This window comes from Nannobrachium achirus (genome assembly GCF_963921795.1).
Source record: "Nannobrachium achirus genome assembly, chromosome: 18".
NCBI lineage: Eukaryota > Metazoa > Chordata > Actinopteri > Myctophiformes > Myctophidae > Nannobrachium > Nannobrachium achirus.
Genome location: NC_137825.1, coordinates 43233645 through 43249525, shown reverse-complemented (window position 1 = coordinate 43249525; position 15881 = coordinate 43233645). Strand labels below are relative to the sequence as shown.

At 41.2% G+C, this 15881-nt stretch overlaps 1 protein-coding gene across 1 annotated transcript in view; it reads left to right on the top strand.

Annotated features, from left to right (window-relative positions):
- The window catches only part of LOC308303124 (vesicular glutamate transporter 1-like), a gene marked incomplete at both ends in the record, with an annotated part of 38182 nt that overhangs the window by 6087 nt on the left and 16214 nt on the right, over window positions 1–15881 (top strand). Inside the window, 6 exons of the mRNA XM_080747447.1 lie at window positions 6282–6534; window positions 12098–12216; window positions 12318–12432; window positions 13043–13130; window positions 13982–14068; window positions 14945–15087. Coding sequence (XP_080603573.1) covers window positions 6282–6534; window positions 12098–12216; window positions 12318–12432; window positions 13043–13130; window positions 13982–14068; window positions 14945–15087 — 805 coding nt within the window. The remainder of the gene's footprint in view (window positions 1–6281; window positions 6535–12097; window positions 12217–12317; window positions 12433–13042; window positions 13131–13981; window positions 14069–14944; window positions 15088–15881) is intronic.

Here is a 15881-nt window from a genome sequence, read left to right as displayed (position 1 = left end):
ATGGACAGGAAACAGGGAGAAAGAGAGACATGCAGTAAAGATTATCGGGAACGGGACTCGAACCCGCAATTTACTGTCAGGCTACATTAGAGCCCAAGTTTGCTACATTAGAGCCTGTTTGCGTTATTAAAATGATCCATTAAGAACTTCTGAAATGTGTTCGCAGATACCACATGGAAATTCTGAGTGATGTTTACGAGCTACAGGCTCACACCATGTCGCAGTTATTTTCACGGTATGGAAAAGTATGTATAGGTCAGATCTTTCTATACTGGCCTGGCATTGGATTTTAAATTACAGTATGCCTTCTCTCCTGTACTCACTCAATCTGACCTTCTGTCAGTGTCTTCTGGCTGTCTCAAAGACAAATACAAAGGGAGTTGACTGCCTGTAAAAGATGTCACGGATGTGTCAGTACAGCGCAGTTAATGAAGCAAGCTGTCATCTTCCCTGTCCTGACTTCATGGAAGTCAGTCTGTGTCTGTGAATTCATATAACTAGGCTACTACTTTCACACTGCTCAGCTCAACTCATGGCAATTGGATGACTGGCCCAGGGTGGATTTATATTTCATGGCTCCTGGCCTCCCAGCACAATGGTTGAAAATATGTATGTATGAAAGTAGGTCAGAGTGATGATGAGGTGCAATTATATTATTAATTTATTATTATGGTATATTGCTTAGTAGTGAATACATTTGCTAGTTTGAGTCCTGAGAATTTTGTAGATAAGGTCAGACGGTAGGGAGTAGAGGATGGAAGGTCACAGCTGGCAGCTAGTCAGTGCTCATTTGTTTTACGGCCGTGTGAAGGAAGATAAGCCGTGTGAGGAGTTCTTGGCTTTTTAACAAGAATGTGTTATTGTTTTTTGCTTAGCCAATTATTGAACTGAGAATCAGGGTAGAGCGAGCCAGTCTGTCTTGTCTGTCTCTTGGTGTAGGACGTATGTACATGTGTGTGACTGTTACAGTGCTGTAAATAAATGTTTTCTATTATCTTTTAACATCGTTTCTGAGTCAAGGTTTTGTTGATCCTTTGAGAGTTTTAGTTCTGCTATGGAGTCCATAAATTAAGTAGTATTTCTACGTCAGTGACTTGTTATCTGTATCATCATCCCAATCAGATTGTCTATCACTGTTTCAATGCTCTAAACTAAACCAGTGATTCTCGCAGTTTTTCGTGTCAAGGGCATCCAATTTAGCGAATCCCGCGAATCCCCATCTGAAAACATGTTGTGCCAGGCACCCCAAGATTTGTCTTCTTTAAATCTTCCAAATTTTTATAAGAGAATCACATTGTGATGTTGTGACCTTTTAGATCAGATTTTCAAATAGCCGATATAATATATAGTTAAAATGCTTAAACTGTTTGATGCTTTAACTAACTTTTCTGGTGACCCCCTGGAACAAACTTGTGATAGAGTGTGGGTAAAAATGTTAATTGGCATAATGATATGATATGTGTGATAAATCAGTGATACAGTAGGTTCAGTGTAGTTTTCATAAGTTGTGTGACATGGTTGATGGGTTTTGCTATGACATAGGCTTGGGCAATTTACAAACCTTCTATATTTGTCTGTGTCCCTTTTATGCTCTTATATGGAGATTCCTGGTGTCATCAATATGACGTTATAGTGTATACTGACATCATAGAGTTCTATGATAAAGCGTACTGCAGGGCGTAAATCATAGGACATTGAGAGACAGCGAGGCAGAGGTTGTACACATTGCATCTCTGTTAGCTGGGTGAAAGCTGGAGCAGTGGTTCCCAACCTTTTGTTTACCGGGGCTCCAAAATGTGACTTTGCGTTTACGTCCATGGTCTTTTCCGGGGTTTTTCCCATGGTATCAAATACTGATATTTCATCCCTATCCTGTGACGTCATGACTCCTGAGGATCATCATCATCATTCACTCACAACTTCTTGTGAGTGGATCCCACGTGCAGTCTGACAATGCCAGGCCAGCTGATTTGGGCAGAGACCAGAGGGAGAGGGAGCAGAAGAAGACATGCCTGGATGAGACACGATGCTTTAATCACTATTCTCACTGCACTGCTGGATGTCAGCCAGCCAGGTCATTCATGTCCACAAATACAAAGCAACAAACTAAAACAAACAAACTAGATTGTAGCTGTAAAAGTTATTTACAATTTATTATGTTTTTTTTAAATGTGTCTCTTTTCATGTTATCGCCAAAATAAAAGTCTGGGTTTCCGAGGCTACTTTTCATGTGACATACATTGACTATACCTGTAAGACGCCCTAAGGGCGAGAAGGGAGCGGGACGGAATTCATTTGCAAGTGTGATTCGAGTCAGCTATCCTTCTGCTGAGCTGGGATGATATTGATCGCTGTGTATGGGGTTATATCTCCATATATGGGGCTATATCCTAAGGGAGTGCTTCGCTGTTACTACGTGTCATCTTTTCGACACCCAAACCCAACACTTACTCTAACCCTAACCTCCGTGGGGTGAGTCGCCAACCCTCCCGACGCTCCGCTGTTGAAATGATGACACGTAGTAGTAGCGAGATTTCACCATATCCTATATCCTTCTGCTGAGCTGGGATGATATTGATGACATCAGGGATCTCCATATATGGGGCTATATCATATATCCTTCTGCTGAATGATATGGGGCTGTTACTGTAAGTCTCATGTTAAGTCTAATTTTGTAGGCAGAGGAGAACTTTTGGGGCCAAAAGGCCCCAGCAGCACCCGTGAATCTTTTTACTATTTTTACTATTTACTAATTTGTCTTCTCTTTGTTGTTGAAAGGAAAGTTGTAGAATTATACTTTAGTCATTATTTTTTGTCTCGGATCTGTTGAAATAGCGAGGGACATATTGATAATAAATCTGCTTGGAGGTCTGACTACAAAATGATGTCACGGCTTAAAAGCCCCATTGATGACATCAGGGATCTCCATATATGGGGCTATATCGTTTTGGGCATCACTTCCTGACTGTTGTCACTCATTCAATTCATTTGAGGGATCATCAGTCAACAATAATGTGGGTGTGGAATAATACGACCTGACAGAAATCAGAAAGGGTCATATTAGTCTGTCTACTTACAGTACTCTACAAGATCTTCCTCCACAGTGCTGATTCAAATCACCTAACAAACACCATGTAATCCTCATTCAGAGATTCAGGTGTCACAGCCAATGTTGCCATGTCTGCTTATTGAAAGCGACTTTGGACTTGTATTTCTGTGGAGTCGCTTGCAAATATTGGTAGTTGCGGGTTGTTTTTTTGGGGCTTGTTTCTAAAGTGTAGTTATTTATTGGCCTTGCTTCCTATTTCTAATGTTGTTTAAATCAGTGGTTCCCAAATTTTTCATGTCAAGGACCCCCAGATTAATAAATTGTCCACGGACCTCCATCTGAATAGTTTGTGCCAGGGAGATTTGTGTGGTTAAAATGTTAAAAAAAAATTGCACCCGTGCGAAGTGAGCGGTGCAAACTAATTCCTGTGCAAATCAGTGTTGATAGGCATGCATGGCAATATTCTTTTAGTTTTGTATGATGTCAGTCTAGAGGTCTGCTCAGACTATATAAGTCTTTATTGTCATTTCTCATCAGTTAGTTGACCAAGCTACGGATTGTAGCTTGTAAGAGTGTCATAGTGTAATGATAAGTGACCTTATTTACCTCCAGAGAGGCCTCCAGAGAGGCGAGAAGAAGCCAGAAGATGAATATTTTAGTTTTTCAAAGTCTGTTCATTTGTATTTTAAACTTGTATTAGCTGCCTATCATTTATAACCTGTAAGATTTTCCACAGTCTGTCTAAAAGTGTGGTTATCTTATCGCTTATAAGTGATATTCATCTAATATAATTTTGAAATTCAAGGTTAGCACCGCTCAATAATTTTTTATGACGTATTTTACGCGGCCTAAACGCGTTATGACGTATTTTACGCGGCCTAAACGCGTTCTAAATCAGGGTGAACCAATCGAGTGCCTCTGTGACTATGACATCATGGACAGATCAACAGAATCGAAGTGTTTCATTGGTCTAGCGAACACATGTCATCATCATTTGTGACATCATAGTTTTGGTAAAAAAGCGGTCTTTAGGAGCGGTTAGCACCGCTCAAAAAGAAATAGCCAATGTAAAGTAAAACACAGCCTAGTCACTTCTTTTGGGCTTGTTTTCATAGACCTGTTTTCATAGGCCGCTTGTTTCACATGCAAAATCTGGCAACACTGGTCATAGCAGCTAGGCTACAGCAGCCAGTAAGACATGAAACACAGGACAGACAGCTACTTAGCCAGGCTACTACAGCTGTCAAGAGCCATTGATAATAGGGTAAGTATAGTTTTGACCCTTTCTGATTTCTGTTGCCACATTATTATTGACAGTGACACTAATAATCACTGCCTGGAACATGAATCGTGTTTAGCCATAAATTATAACTTCTTGTAGAGTGCTTTTATTTTGGGACGAGAGAAAACATCCCAAAATAAAAGCACTCTACAAGAAGTTATAATTTATGGCTAAATCGAGTTCACCTGTTTGAGCTAAGGTGCATGCAATCAGAGGCAGAGCCACTGAATCTAATGTGGTTTCAAACAGATTCAGAGGGGAAAGGAGCTTTTTGTTTGTTTATCCTGTGGTGGACACTCTTCCTGTATTTCGCCTCCCCTTTGTTTACATCAGTGGACTCTCTGAAAATATCAGGAAACAACTGTCCTCAATATTCAGAGTAGAAGGCACACAAGGTATAGCTATGCAGTCATTTTGCTTTGTTTGTGCAATTCATTGTTATTATAATTTCTGTTTGTATGGATATTTGTTTGATTTCATGGACAATAATTTAACACACAGTTATTCACTGTGTGTTAGGTGAAGATAAATGAAAACAATTGTGGAACAGCAGTTGCACCTTGGTTGTTGTTGTGCCCCAGAAAGAAATGTAAGAGCAGTTACATAGACTCTCTCATAGAGAAGCCAAGTATCAAATCTGAGTGCTCCAGGTATGTTGGGTTTTGTTTGGTTTATTTGGTTTTGATAGAAAAAAGTGTTCTCTTGGACACATGTCACCAAGCTGTCTAACTTCTAAACTAATTACCTTTTTAGACTGTAGATTGTACTAGTACTAGTATGACATTGTCATATTGTACTAGTATGACATTGTCATATTGTACTAGTATGACATTGCACTCATTAGAGATTAGGTTAATTGTCTTTACTGCCACATGACTGAGGCTGGTGCCTTTGGAATGTGATGGCACAATCTGAGGGCATGCCTACACACTGACACAGAAGAAACACTATTCTAACTGCAAGGGTCTTCAATGTTTTCAGGCCAAGGACCCCTTAAGCCCCTATCATAGTAGGCACCGCGGTGATAAGCTATCCACCGCGGTGTAGTCTTTTTAAGTCATAAAACTACAACATTACGTCATTACTCGCGGTGAAGAGCTATCCACCGTGAACCCCGACACATCTCTCTGTTTTTAATATCAGACAGATCGGCCCATCACCCCGTTCACTGATTGGCCAATCTAGACCAGTCAATCACAGTGATAGGACTTCACCGTGACTGACTATGATGGCCTCCACTTGTTTTCTCACTTTAGGTGGATAGCTTATCACCTAAAATATGCGGTGAATAGCTCTTCACCGCAGACTCTGACAGAGGCTTTAGTTACAAGCAGTTTTTGGGGGATATGTTCCACAGAGACAGCTAATAACAATATAATATAATACGTTAAAATGAGTTAATAAGTCAAATGTTTTATTTGAATACAAATTAAGTAATAATACTGGTATAAATTAAATGTAAAGTAGTGGTAGAACGGCAGGTGTGATAAAGCTCTTAAAGGAGTAGTTCACCCCCAACATGACATTTCTTCTATTGATTACTCACCCCATGGAGACTTGAGTTAAATATATATAAATATATTTTTCTCGCAGACAAATATTTGATTATAGTACATTTACACCCATTGATTTCAGATGGGGAGTTGGGGACTCAAATGCATTTGGGTCCGCATCCGGAATCAATGGGGATAAATTTATTGAAATGAAATTATTGTCTTTGGAATGCAACAAATACAAAAAAATATCCATGAATTCAAGTCTCTATGGGGAGAGTAATCAATAGGAAAAAAAACAAGTCATGTTGGGGGTGAACCACTCCTTTAAGACGGACATGATATTTAGTAGTATCGATAAAATAAAATAAAAATAATGTAACTAAATGTGGCGATTTCTTCGTTTTTAAATTTCAAAAACAAATCCTTGACTTTTCTAATTCCGTAATGTCCGCAGGGCGCTTGAGAAGAAACAGGAGAATGGAGAGACCATCGAGCTGTCAGCGGAGGGCCGTCCGGAGCTGGTGCAGGAGAAGGAGATGCCCGTGGTGGACTGCACCTGCTTCGGCCTGCCGCGCCGATACATCATCGCCATCCTCTCTGGCATTGGCTTCTGCATCTCCTTTGGCATCCGCTGTAACCTGGGCGTGGCCATCGTCAGCATGGTCAACAGCCACACCGTCCTCAGAGGCGAAAAGATGGTCATAGTGGTGAGTGGCCCTAAGTGGTTCCCAAACGTTTTTTTTTTTTTATATAGGGCACCCCTGTAAATAACTTTTTAATCCCCGGCAGGCAGTGGCGTCAGTTCAGAAAAAGCTAAGGTATGGCAACATGACTGGTGTCTTGCACGCGCGCGAAGGCGCGTGTGCAAGACACCAGTCATGTTGCCATACCTTAGCAACAGGCATGATACAGTACATTTATTTACATTTTAGTTTTTCTCCCCGTTTCTATGGTTTCTTGGGCTGGATATGGCAGCCTGGAACGGTTGTTCAAGTGCAGCTAAACGTGGCATGTTAGGTGCCACAATTAACAATTTGCACCTCCGCAGCTGACCTGCGGAACCTGGGAATTAACCATTTTGTCAAGATGGGGAGAATAAAAGTGTGGAGAATATAATTATAATTCCTTGTTAAAATGACCATTTTGTAAAATTTTGCATTTGTAGTTATTTTACTGTAATTTAACAACATAATAACCAGCACAGATAGACAAAGAGACATTCATGGATTTATATTTAAAAGTAACTTTTATTTTCCCCCTGGACCCAGGGTATGGCAGCTGCATACCCCTGCCATACCCAATTGACACCCCTGCACTTTCGCTTCTAAGATACTGTTTGTCACGGAGTTAAAACGTGAGAGAATATCCGTTTCCATTAGAACAGACTGAAAATAACTTTATACTTGATGTTTAACCACTTTGAACTAGGGATGGGACGATATGAAAATTTCATATCACGATTTACGATTTTTATCGTGATAATCAAAATCCATTATCCTGGGGCGGAACATTTGACAAAAAATAGCAGATCGACAAGCTCACAAAGCATCGAGCTTGTAGATCGGCTATTTTTTGGCAAAGACATTTGATATTAGAAAGTGTGTACGTTGTGAGCTTGTATATCTGCTATTTTTGGTGAAGAGGGTTGGTGTAGATGGAAAAAGACCTCGAGTACAGTGCAACTCAGGTCTGTTGTATTAAGCATAGAGGGTCTAAGTGGTTTAACTGATATTGATATTGAATTCCAAATATTATCAAAGTATTCTGCAGCACCCCTGGACTGGTGTCACGGGGCCCTAGGGTGCCACAGCACCCCACCCACTTTAAGAAACCCTGACCTAAAGGATGAGGTGGTGTTGGGGACATCTGTTCAATGGCGTTGTTGGGTACATGGATTGTCACGAGCAGGGGTGTCACACCAAATTCTTGGTCCTGGGTACAAGGATTCACTGTGGGCCCCCCATGAATGTTAACTATTGAAAAATAGCAGATAAACAAGCTCACAGCGCGGCACCGAGTGCCGCGCTGTGAGCTTGTATATCTGCTATTTTTTTTAAATCGTGAAAATGTGTGCAAGAAACCTATGTCAAGGACCCCCAAGATGATATGTATTTGGCCACGGACCCCGATCTCAAAATTATTAGTTCCAGGAAATTTGAGTTAGAAATGTTCGCTTAAAAAAATACATATATTCAAAGATTTTCACACATTTTCACAACTTTTCAAAAATAGCAGATCTACAAGCTCGCAGCGCGGCACTCGGTGCCGCGCTGTGAGCTTGTATATCTGCTGTTTTTCAATAGATAAAGTTATTAGGGCCCCTCCACCTTGGGCCCCAGTAACTCAGTCCCACTTTCCTAACCCTTGTGACGCCCCTGGTCACGAGGCCTGCCCTGAGGGTCTTAGTATGTTTTTTTTTCTGTGGGATTTAAAATCGACCTCTTCTCCAGAGTTGTTGTACAGCTCACAGTGAGCACATTCCCTGAGGTGCAAACAATACTAGGCGGCCAACAGGTTTACCGCATTGGCTCCTGGGCTTGGTGCCCATTATAAGATGTTGATTTCCTTATGTGTCTGTGTGAAGAACTACTCGTGCCCTACAAAGCCTAATAAGTACAGTGCAGTGCAGTAACTACAGGAAAAATACAAAAGGAACTGATAAAATGGGTTTAAAAGTGTTTCAAGCATATTGCAGAAATGTTATAACTGTTCTTGAGATAATTGTTTATTCCCCAAAATCACAACGCTAGTTTGACTTTTGAGATACACAAATAAGTCGGTGTGTCCAAAAACGTAGTTACTCCACTTTGGCTTAGGCAGTAACTGTAGGTCGGATAGGGTGTTCCTCCGCATGTGTTAATTCCTCCTGGTGAAACTCTGTTGAGTAAAAAGGGAGTGGCTGATGACTAATGTATAACGAATGGGACCTGTGCTCGTTTACACCTTCCCACATGACCAAATATATAGAGGCTAGCAGCGACAGGGACTACAAGAGTGGGGGAAAATGTCATATATTGTCACATTATTGGCATATAATGAATAATTGGGAAAAGTCAGTGTTATGGTCAGTGGGGTTTTCATAAGTTGTGATATGTTCAATGCATATGTCATAGCAAAATTTCTATGACATATGCTTGGGCAATATACAGAATTGAAATATAGCCTAAGCCTACCTATGTACTCCCACCGAGATATTGCTCTATGCATGCATTGCATTATTATTAAAACACAGGCCTCTATTCTATGTCACCCGTTACCCCTTATCCTCACCTTTAACCCACGAAATGCGGGTAAGGCAACTTGCCCTTTCCCTAAATGGCATTTTGGGGATGCTACCCATTATGCAGACTCCTTTATTTGCGCATGGAGGTGTGGCCGTGGGCGTGTTGTTGCTATTTCCCTAAAATTGATATTTTGGCAAAGCGTATTTAGGATCCTAAAATCACCCGCTTTGCCAGCTGCTCTGCCACTTCGTTTGGTATAGCGCTCACAATGGAATACATGGACACCGGAGTCTCCAACACATTGTGCACACAACCTTCAGTTGTCTCCTTTTGGTCTAATTATCCACAGATCTCAGTGATTCTATTTTTCCCATAATTCGCAAGTACAGTAAGTGTATCAGTCAGTTCCTTCTGTCAATACTGTTTATATAAGATGAATAGTCTATTTAAATAAATGATTTGTGACGTGCGTCATGCCATTCGCTCTTTTCAGTTTGATTTACAGGATATAAAGACCTGATTACAATTATACAACATTCTCTATAATAAGTAAGAGTGAGTGATACTGCAACTATACCTACCAAATATGGCTGTGTATAAAGCCAATCAGAGCTTTTAGAATCAAGGTCGGGAAATGGCCACTTTGGACAGGAGCGCACTGACTAGCTGGTAGATCGGCTATTTTCAAATAGCCAACATTTAAATATTTACAGATATTTACAGATTTAATAGGGACAAAATTTGTCATTGGTCATGAAAGTGGGACTCTCCAAGAATTATGGAGATGTTTTAATTTGAATAATTGCTTCATAATATTGACAGAGCTATGAGCAAATCAATATGCAGTGTTTTTCTTTGCTTCCTTGATAGAAGCATGATGCGGCGTGTGCCACTCTAAAAAAAAAAGAAAAGAAAAACAGATGTACAAGCTATCAATGCACTACGTTGTGGCGTGTTGACAGCTTAAGTCAACACGCCTATCCACCCATGGATAATGTAACGGGTAGCGCATGTGTTTTTAGGGATTTAGCAGGTCCCCAAAATAGCAACTCCTTCGTTGGAACACCCCTCCTAAATACTAAACCCCCAAATTTAGGAAATAGCATCTCCTAAACCCTAATCGGCAGAATAGAGCCCTAAGTTTAAAAATTAGTGTAGCCTACCATGGTGTAGTTGAACAATGTCAATGGGAGTATTTGTCAGAGGCGTGTCAGCTTTCATTCCAGCTTGGAGGGTGCTGTCACAGGATTTTAACCTGAATCCTGAATCCTATGCTTGACTTTTTAACTTGAATCCTGACTTTCACCGTTTAATTGGAATCCTATAATTCGGTGTTTGTCCACTGACAAGTATATATGCAGTATGAGAGACTTTCTGACTTTCAGGACAGTTTCATACTTGTCCGACTTGATTTCCATCCATCCATCTTTCTAGATACAGTTATGTTGTAGTTGCCGCACTACTCCTCCCACAGTTTTGTGGGAGCATCTACTGTACTGTACTGTCTGTCGGCCGACCTGTCTCCCCTTGCCTGCACCAAGAAAACCAGGAAGTGATCTTACATGAAAATGTATTTTATTTCTAAATGTATTTATTATCTAATTTTGTAACTTAGTTATAGCAACATTGTTCATGTCATGTAGTTAGTTTATGCGTATTTGTTGAAATTAATGAAAATCGCTATGGCGAATTACCACTGCCGCTGTTGGGCGGTTGAAGGCTGGATTTGAGGGAGCTAAAGTCACAAGACACATATGGTGGCGGTGCTCGCTGACCGTGACGAATGTGGTGCGGCGCGGACAAACAGAGCGATAAATCATCATACCGATTTTGATCATTACAATTACAATGAATAAGCATAAACAAAACTTCACATGAATGATATTCATGTAACTAAGATATCCGAACACACTACTCCTCCCACTTGGGCCATATGTCAAATTGACCAGCTTCATCGGGACACTTAAGGTGCATTTTGCAAAGCGATACGTTATATGCTGTAGTTTAACATTGACTTTAATTAAAAATGATGATAAACTTTTCACAAATATGGAGATATCTGACATCATAGCTGACCACATGAGACTGACACAGTATGACATACCGGTATATGGACATTCCAAGATATGGGCAGGGATCTCCATATATGAGCATACCCCCGCGTCTGCCTCCACCTCGCCGAGATCTATCTTTAGAGGGGTCCCTGGTTCCTGTGTGTTCAGGCATTCCGGAGAAACGGACTACTTCACCCTGCCTGGTAGGCGAGATTACCTTTTGAGTATAGAGACACACGGGCGACTACAAATATGGCCGCCATAGCGACCCCACTTCAAGATGCGCTGTGATTGGCCGGCAGTGTATAACCCTCGCTGTGATTGGCCGGTAGTGTGATGACGTAATTTTTCCGCGAAAACCGGGGCCCGGTCAGGATCATAGAAAACATATAAGGAGAAGGCTTTAGAAGCTGAAAATAACGGAGTGGGTGTTCTAAAACTTTAGCGATTTAACAGTTAGGACAATTTTAAGATTTGTTTTATAAAAAAAGTTACATGGTATAACTTTAAGTACTGTACTAAAGTACAGTTTTGAGGTATTGGTACTTTACTTGAGTATTTCCAGTTTTCAGTACTTTTACTTCTACTCCACTACATCTCTGATCCAAATATTGCACTTTTACTCCACTACAGTTATTTGAAAACTTTAGTTACCGTACTAGTTACTTTGCAGATATAAATGATTATATTATAAAACATACATTTAGCCCTCTTCTATACCGTGGCTATTTGAAAATAGCCGATCTACAAGCTTGTAGTTCTGCTATTTTCAAACATTTTGTACTTTTACTTTTAGTACTTTAAGTACATTTTTGTACTTTTACTCAAGTGGACCTTTACTTGTAACAGAGTACTTCTACTATGCAGTATTGGCACTTTTACTAAAGTAGAAAATGTGAGTACTTTTTCCACCACTGCAGTCACGTAATAATGTAATTATATTCAATTCCTCCCTGATACTATATCAATTCTCTTCCTGTCTCTCTCATCAGCCAGCTCAGTTTGACTGGGATCCAGAGACCGTGGGAATGATCCATGGCTCGTTTTTCTGGGGATACATAGTAACTCAAATTCCAGGAGGATTCATCTGTCAAAAGTTTGCAGCAAACAGGTAGAACCTTTTTTTACACTGAAAGCTGGGACAATAACAGATGCTGTCATACAGTGTGTTATATCTAACGCTTGTCTTTCATTCTGTCTCCTCCTGTGCAGAGTCTTTGGATTCGCTGTAGTGGCCACGTCTTGCCTGAATATGTTGATTCCCTCTGCAGCACGGATGCACTTTGGCTGTGTTATCCTTGTCAGGATATGTCAAGGACTTGTGGAGGTGCTTGGCTCTTGGCCCCGATCTGTGGCTTTTGCTTGCACTGACAAAACTTAGCATAATGTAGCCTCAGCTGACAACTAGCTGCTGTCTTGATCTGGCCACGTGCCACACTTGAATTGTTACCATATACTCTGGCCTGCTAGTCATTTGTGTTAATACAAATTAAGACAGAGAGACCTAAGGTTATTTAAAGTATTTTCATGCTATGGGGAACCTAGGTGTCCAAGGCCGCTGAGTTTAAAAGGGGAGCGTGTCATCAATTCGACATAGCATCTTTTCGACGGCAAATCTTTTCGACGCGGGTGAATTTTAACCTGGTGAAATGCTAACCTGCCGACGCTGTTGTTAACCACTATGTCTAAATCTAACCCAAACCCTAACCCTAACCTCAGTAAAACTATGCCTAAACCTAACCCTTAGTCGAAATGATGTGCCGTCGAAAAAGCGATATTTCCCCGTTTTAAAAGGAGTCTAAAATGATACTGTAACGGTCAGAGAACTTCTGTTTTCACAGTTGGAGAATAAACCCAGTAACATTAGCTGTTTATCTTTCAGAAGTACATTTAAATATCACTGAAATCACTTCCTGAAATGATTCCTCATCCGATAGGGTGTCTCATATCCTGCCTGCCATGGTATCTGGGCCAAATGGGCGCCACCCCTGGAAAGAAGTCGTCTGGCCACAACAGCCTTTTGTGGTGAGTTTAAGTTGTCATTGTAGGTTTCTCTCTGCCATTCAGAGACTAATGTTTTTGATAATGTTTTATTTTTGAATTTTTTTGGTTGGTAAAAATACAGTATACTCTCACTATACACTACAGTATATCATTGTTGTCGGGCAGAAACCTTGTATCTCCTTTTTTTTGCCCTACTTCATCGCATAAGAGTGTCAAGCAAGCCGATCCAAAAAGTTGTGAACTTGTAGATTGGCTATTTTCACTATTTCTGAATATTTTTGTTCCATTTCCTGAAAAGTATTTATTTATTTATTGACATACGAGGTTTCCACACCAGACAGTGACAGTATAATGTAAAGACTTTTAATGATGTGTCAGAGAGAATAATACCTGGGCACTTCAGGAGAAGTGCCCAATTAAAATATATCGTCTCTGTCGGGTGAAAACCCTGAATGTCCAAAACCGTTCGTTTTGCATTTATCATTTTAAAAATGATTCAAACTAGTGAAAACAGCCGATCTACAAGCACACAACGCTTTGTGCGACCGCCTTGTATGATGAAGCAGGGCTGGACTTTACGAAAGAACGTACAAATTTGAAACTTGGAGATACGAGGTTTCCGCTCGACAATGACGATATACTGGAGCACGCGACTGGACTGGTCTGCTCGTGTTTGTTGTTTTGCAGGGGTCACTCCTGTCGAGTGCTCCAGCGTATTTTATTTTGGCAGACTCTCAGGTATTATTCTCTCTGATGCAAGTTGTCACTGTTGAGCACCGACGAGCCCTTGTACTGTATACCTTCTGCTGGCTGAAGCACGCCGGACTTCTCTTCACATTTAATGATGTGTGTCTGTCTACTCTATGTCCTAGGCTCTTATGCTGGAGCAGTGATTGCCATGCCTCTCGCTGGTATACTGGTCCAATACTCGGGGTGGCACTCAGTCTTCTATGTCTATGGTCAGTGACCTTCAACCCTTTTAATTATGTAGAGGTTGATTACCTTAAAGGACCAGGTCACCTCTGGGACAACCAGATCTTATTTTATTGTTGTGTGGGACACGATCAACACAATCCTGAGTTATTTTTTGTGTTCAATCTGTGTTTTTAGATATTTTAGTATTTCAGCCGATTTCAGCATGCTACAACTGGTCATATGATGCGAAATGCATCATATGACCAGTTGTAGCTTGCTGAAATCCTAACATATCTAAAAACACAGATTGAACACAAAAAATTATTCAGGATTGTGTTGATCGTGTCCCACACAACAATAAAATAAGATCTGATTGTCCCAGAGGTGACCTGGTCCTTTAAAGAGGTGGTGCCATTATTCCCCCCCCCCCTCTAAAACATGATTATCAGGTATTATGATTATACTAGATTTTTTCCAAAAACGTTTTTATGTGGCCACACCCACCAGTTCATTGGTATGCATGGTTGTCATGGTGGGTGGTGACCCAGCTGAAGTTAGCCACAACCACGTATGTTGGGTGAATGGTAATTAGGGGAGGGGTTGATTCTGTGATGTAATAAGTACAGTATGTGTGTTTTTGGACTGGCACGTTTGACCCTGTTGACCATGTTTGACAAGGTGGCAGCCTACAGCTAAAACCCAAATAGAAAGGCAATACATGATTGCTCATAACAACCACACCAGGGGGTCTAATGAAGTACTGTCAACCTCCTAGACACATGAAAACCAGAAAAAGTACAAAACTATGGCACCGCCTCTTTAACTGATTATCTACACATAATTCAAACAAGAACAAAATGAAAAATGCGAAATTCATGGTGGGGCCGCTTTAACAAAACAATACTGCCCCCACCCCGCAGGCACCTTTGGTGTCATTTGGTACTGTTTCTGGATCTTGGTGTCCTATGAAAGCCCAGCAGCCCACCCCACCATCACGGAGGAGGAGAGGACATACATCGAGGAGGCAATTGGTGTGTCCTCCCAGAACCAAACTCCAGTAACGGTGAGTGTATAAATACTAGTCCTTGCCCGTTCAATCATATGTGCTCCAAACTATTTACAGTTTGTGTTATGGGTAGTAGTGTGCACAGTATTGAGAAGTAATGTTGGAGAACCCAAACGTATCAGTGATACGTTTGGCACTGTTTCAGCATGCGTTACCATTGTGCCCGCTCCCCCCGTTTTCCAGTAAGAAATTATGAAACTTGTCCAATCATAGAAATTGGTCCTGGTTGACCAACATGTCACGTGAAGCTCACCAATCCAACAGATTTTCTGACATATGCCCGTTTATGCCCGTTCTGATTGGCTACGGGCATAGACGGCTCCTCTCATGGCCCTTATATGCCTCGATGTTATGATGTCACCCTTTGCCCCTCTGTGATTGGCTATGGGCCCATGGCATATACATACTGTAGTCAAATCTATACACAGACATAGTCAAATCTATACAGTATATGGCCCGTAAGGCCTAATTGTACGGCAGCAGAGCACACCTTGTTGGCGACCGTCAGGGAGCCAGTTTTACTATGGAAACCTGCAGCAGAAGTGTCTGAAACACTTTCCTGTGGCGCTTGTCTATCCCCCCCCCCCCCCCCCCCCCCCCCACACACACACACATGGCGAGTGGCGACCGTCAGTCTTAAAGGAGACATCCAGACCAAAACACATATAGGGTTAAATCTGCCTTTTATCATACCCCTTCATACCTGCTTTAGTCGATTTTTTTCATAGCTGCCCCTGTTGCTAGATTTCGGCTGCCCCTGTTGCTAGATTTCGCGGGCTCTCTCATAACTA